At 33.6% G+C, this 5278-nt stretch overlaps 1 protein-coding gene across 1 annotated transcript; it reads right to left on the bottom strand.

Moving 5' to 3' along the window:
* Positions 1 to 735: 735 nt before the first annotated feature.
* LOC107630758 (1-aminocyclopropane-1-carboxylate synthase) lies at positions 736 to 3014 on the bottom strand. The gene is made up of 3 exons (XM_016333983.2): positions 2519 to 3014; positions 2302 to 2433; positions 736 to 2070 (listed from the first exon to the last, which is right to left on the bottom strand). Exons 1-3 carry the CDS (start codon positions 2687 to 2689, stop codon positions 916 to 918), a joined length of 1458 nt encoding a protein of 485 aa, XP_016189469.1. The 5' UTR covers positions 2690 to 3014; the 3' UTR covers positions 736 to 915.
* Between the last annotated feature and the right edge of the window lie 2264 nt (positions 3015 to 5278).

Here is a 5278-nt window from a genome sequence, read left to right as displayed (position 1 = left end):
AGACATTTTAATTAAATATAAAAAAAAGGGCATGATGAGGTCCAATTTGACAAGCTTTCTGATCATTTGCCTATTAGTTAGGTGCAAACTATGATAATCACTAGAATTCAGATACTTATATTATTTTGATGCATCTACTCATCTATGATGTAATCATTTGTGAAGCCAAATTAGCTTCTGTCACCCCTTACATCAGATCATGTGTGTCTAATGGCATGGTTATAGGTTAGCTTCTGGTAATTTCCGAAACCTTTTCATTTGTAATGGTGCTGTTGGACAAACACCTAAAAAATCTGATCTCTGGTGTTTAAACAAACAGTTAATAATTCCAGAGTCAAATCTTATCCTATGAGTACTAGTAACTTGGCCGCATGTCTTCATCAGCTTGGCTGCTGGTTATGGATGTGCATAGCTTGGAGCCTTTGACTTTATTTGTTTATGCATCCAACTAAGATAATTTAAACTAGTGTTGGCATATCTAGGTTTTGGTTCGGTGGAACTTGATTTGATTTAGTGTGTTGACTACTTATTAAATTGAAGGTTATTGTTACACTATCTTGTCGATCCAAGCCTGAATTTTTTCAAATTGTTGCGAGACACTCGGGCAATAATCATGTGCTCTGCCTCTCCATCAATAATCTATTTATTCTCATATCTTGATTTATGCAGATCCTAACTACTCTTATCCAGTACAACTTTCTAAGGAGAAATGCTCCACTACTAACCAAATTCATCTTAAAGTGAAAAAAGAATAGCACCTTTATTAATAATGAGAATACAAATATATTGTTGTGGACTCTCATAAGTATACAAGTAAAGTAATCTTAGAAACGCTATAAACTTCTTTCACCGTATAAAGGAACAGGATTTGGTGTGGTGAAAAAAAAAAAAAAGAAGAAAGAATTGGGCGACTACTCAGTTGGTAGCATTGACAAGGGGCGAGTGAGGGATCGGTGAGTGAGGTGACATGATGATATCATCAAACCTTCGGTTCTTGATGAGGCTAAGCCTCAAGCTATCTTGCCAGCAACGCTTCTTGTCAGGAACAACGACATCCTTGTTCTTGAGGACGAAGGTGTGAATCCTCTGAAGAGAAACCTTAACAGCCTCATCATCCATGTTGGCATAGCACACCCTGAACCAGCCTGGCTCAGAGCAATGAAAAGAAGCACCGGGAGAAACATTGATCTTAACTTCGTGAATGATGACTCGCCACAGCTCCATCTCAGCCTCAAATGTTGCCTTCTTGAGAAGCCGACGAAGATCCATCCACAAGAACAACCCAGCATTACTTGGCAAACACTTAATTCCAACTTGACCCAATCCCTTTGTGAAAACCCTGTACCTTTCTCCCAACCTCTTTGCACTCTCAGCAAGGAACCTCCCCACAAACTCGTCGTCGTTGAGCATGGAAGCCAGAAGATGCTGAGTTTGTGAAGACACCAATCCGAAGCTGGACATCTTGCGTGCGCACTGGACAACCTTGTCGTTGTAGGAATATATGATCCCCACCCTGAAACCAGGGAAGCCCATGTCCTTGGAGAGGCTATAAACAATGTGAACGAGGTCACGGTCGCATTCCATGTCTGTTTCTTCCTCCAATATCTCAGCGATGCTTATGAAGCCCGGGTGGCTGAAAACCGTGGCGGCGTAGATTTCGTCGCATACTAAGTGGATGCGCTTATCGTTGATGAATTTGACGATGGTTCTAAGGGTGGCTCGGTCCAAGATTGTGCCTAATGGGTTTGACGGGTTCGTAATGAGTAAGCCTTTGACTCTGATGTTGTCTTGTCGAGCTTTGTCGTAAGCATCTTCCAAGGCTTGCTTTGTCAACTTGAAATTATTGGAGCTTTCACATGTGACTGGAACGAGTTGTACCCCTGTTCGCCACCTCAAATCCCTATCAAAGCCTGGGTAGTAGGGAGTAGGCACCAAGAAGGCATCGCCGGGGTCAGCCAAACAGAACGTTGTCACCTCGTGTGCTCCGGTGGCTCCACCGCTCATCACAATTCTCTCTGCCTCAAACTTCACTCTGTTGCCTCTGCATTTAGCCATGAATTTAGCCACACCCTGTTCAATCATTATTTATTGTTAGTGTATGTCCCATCATATCAAATTACAAAAATGCTATCTGTATACTAAAACTAACTATTAAAATCAGCCACTAATGTATTTGTATATAAATACATGTGTATTTATATTTCTATATGTATTTTATACTTGTGACTAATTTTGATGGCTGATTTTAGTACACACGTAGCATAATCAATCTAATTATTACGTCACTACACTAGCACTCACTTTTCTGAACTCAGGGAGACCATGATAATCCTGAAAGTTAGCTATGGCTTTGAAGTCAGTTACTCCTTCAGGTGTGCAAATGGACGCCTCCGGGTTACTCATCACCCATTCTTCAACCAAATCAGCAGTTAACTGCAAGTATATATGAATCCTCGTCAGCATACATAACATATAGTTTGTTCAGAATAATTGAATTCCTAGCTATGTTTATCTGTACCTGATTCTCTGCAAGACCCATTTGGATAACACCGTGAGGATTATTGGTGGGGTGATAAGGGTTTTCATCATAAGCCTTCCACCCGTCAAAGTAAGGTGAGTCTTCGCCATGACCGTTGCCGGTGGCTATCTTTGACAACAATTGGGATTGCTCTTTGCTCATGTGTCCCATGATATAGATACTTGTTAATAATTAATTAATAGCTTGAAATTAAGAGAGATGTATCGAGATAGAGAAGCAAAGGGGATTAGTAGGAACTAGGAAGTAGTAGTGTGATGAATGAATTAACGAATTAATGAATTAATGAATGAATGAAGGTGAATTAGGAGAGCGAGAGAGGGTCGGAATTTATAGGTGAAGGGCACAAAATGGAAGACAAAAGTCTTACTAAAATAAGAATGAAGTTTCGGTGAAGGAGAGTGGGGGAGGACTCTGATATGATACAATCATATAAATGTATTTATCAAAAGGGTTGAAAATTAGGCAACACTACTATGTGTATTGGTATTTGGTAGGCAGTCAATATCGACATTTATTTTATTTAGAAAAATGTTCAAAGTCAGCCCAATTGTATTGATTTTGATTGGTATTTTTAGTTATTAATTTAATTTTTTTAATTTAATATTTTAATAATATATTTTTAATTTATATTTTTAATATTAATAATTAAGAAAATAAATGGTGCCGATTATATTAAATTCAGTAAAAGAAAAATGAATAATTTTATATTATTAGATAAAATTTTACACTATTAAAAATATCATTAATAATTATTTAATAATTACAAATTAAAAAAATTATTAGTCCCTAACACTCCTCTTAATAATAATTGTCTAACTATTCTGCCAACTGCCACTTGTGTTTCTCTTCTTCGCATTTAACATCACTGTTTCCCACTCAAATGCAAGTATTCCCTCGCTCTACTGTATTATATCGTATCTAGATTATTTAAAGAAGGAGGAGTGCCAAACCCTTTCATCGCATCGCTTATACTTTATTGTACAAAAATACATAAATGTACATGTGTGTGTAATTTATTTAGTTTTTAAGGTTATCATTATTTTCTTATCTTTTAACCAAGTTATAAATTATTTTATTTTCTAAATTTAATCTGAATTATATAATTAACAGACAAAATTTAAAAGTTGTGATTCGTTATATTACAATCGATTTTTATTGTATATTATGAATCATAATTTAATTTTATTTTATCTTAATTTTAAATTTGTAAACAACTAGATTAGTAGTAATCATTGCTGATTTAATGACCAAGCGTCCATGACATCAACGATGTCATTCACCTACAGTTTATATACAAACACTTTTTACCTCTTAAAAGTCTTTGTTCTAAATTATTTTTTACGGTTATAATATTTTTTTTTATTGATTTGAGCGTTAAAATACTTTTTGTGGGTACTCAAGCTCTCTATTTTTCTTTCACCAGAAGCATATCTCACCCATTAAAAAAAAGAGAAAACTCAATCACGGCTGAACGAGTTACCCGCAAAGTGATGAATAAATATATACAAAAACAAAGATATTATACAAAAAAAAAAAAATATAATTCTGTTTTTAATTAAAAAATAAATTATTGATGATGAAAGTAATGAGAGTAAAAAGTAAAGTTTTAAAAATTTTGAAAAGAATAATTAAAAAATGTAATAAAAAATGTTTTCATCATATCTAATATTTTTGTTTTAATTTTCTAATAAGATATTAAATACAGTATATTTCATTAAAAAAATATAATATATATATTACTGTTTTCATATGTGATGGATATAAGTACCAAGCATGTCTAAATCTAAACGACTAAACTTTACCAAAGCAACAAACTGGTCGCATTCTACTCAAATAGTATCATAACTGTTGGAAATACTCGTATGCTCTTTTTGGAGGGTTTCATATAATCATAACTGTCGCCTCATCGCCTGCATGCCTAATACGCAGAGTCGCAGACTAATAAATAAGCAACTAGTTTAGTTTAGACGCCCTATTAATTTTCTCAACCAATTCAGTGGTTATACCGCGTTCTACATTCTCCATTTTAAGTACTAGTTTCGGCATCTTTATAACAAAATAAATATTTCATCTGCTTTCAAAGAAAATTTATAAGAGGACCCAACACGAAGAAATAAAAGATATTAGTATGATCATCATTACTGTTCCGTGTCTAACAATCAGCGCTAACAACCGAAAATAATCCGGCTAAGACAGTCATTTTTTATTGAGAAATACTATTTGTACGTCAAAATCAGCCACTAAAATTAACTATCAATATATTTGTGTCTAAATACATGTGTGATTTAATTTATTTTTAATGTGTGCTTGTATTTCAGTATGTATTTTATACTGACTTTGATAGCTGATTTTAGTATACACGTAGCATAACTCTTTTTTATTAAATTCCATTATGTTTTCTACAAAATATATATTATTTAAACCGAGTTATCACTGATAAAATTATGAAAGAATAAAAAAAGAAGAGAGGAAGAATATTATACTTTGTATTTTTTGATTGATTGAATTGAATTGAATTGTATATTGTAAATTATGAAGGTAAAACTAAATATATAGAGCATTGGCCTAAGAAAGATAAAACCAAATAAAGATAAGAAAAGAACAATTAAAAATAAGATAAAATAAAATAATAAAGACTAAAATTGTAACTGAATTTATATATTCTATTAGATTGAATATATAGATCATGAGACTTCTTTATTGTTGTCATGGGTTAAGGTAAAAGAGTAGTTTAATATT

Source organism: Arachis ipaensis, chromosome B3 (genome assembly GCF_059453495.1).
Source record: "Arachis ipaensis isolate K30076 ecotype BB chromosome B3, ASM5945349v1, whole genome shotgun sequence".
NCBI lineage: Eukaryota > Viridiplantae > Streptophyta > Magnoliopsida > Fabales > Fabaceae > Arachis > Arachis ipaensis.
Note: the sequence above shows the minus strand (reverse complement) of the source record. Positions and strands in the feature narration are given on the sequence as shown.

What these genes read in the sequence shown, in the direction of transcription:
- LOC107630758 (XM_016333983.2), bottom strand. Translation starts at nt 2,689, where the DNA reads ATGGGACACATGAGCAAAGAGCAATCCCAATTGTTGTCAAAGATAGCC. An exon ending in TGGGTCTTGCAGAGAATCAG is followed by an intron (nt 2,434 to 2,518) that starts GTACAGATAAAC and finishes ATATACTTGCAG; the next exon opens with TTAACTGCTGATTTGGTTGA. An exon ending in GTCTCCCTGAGTTCAGAAAA is followed by an intron (nt 2,071 to 2,301) that starts GTGAGTGCTAGT and finishes ATGATTGAACAG; the next exon opens with GGTGTGGCTAAATTCATGGC.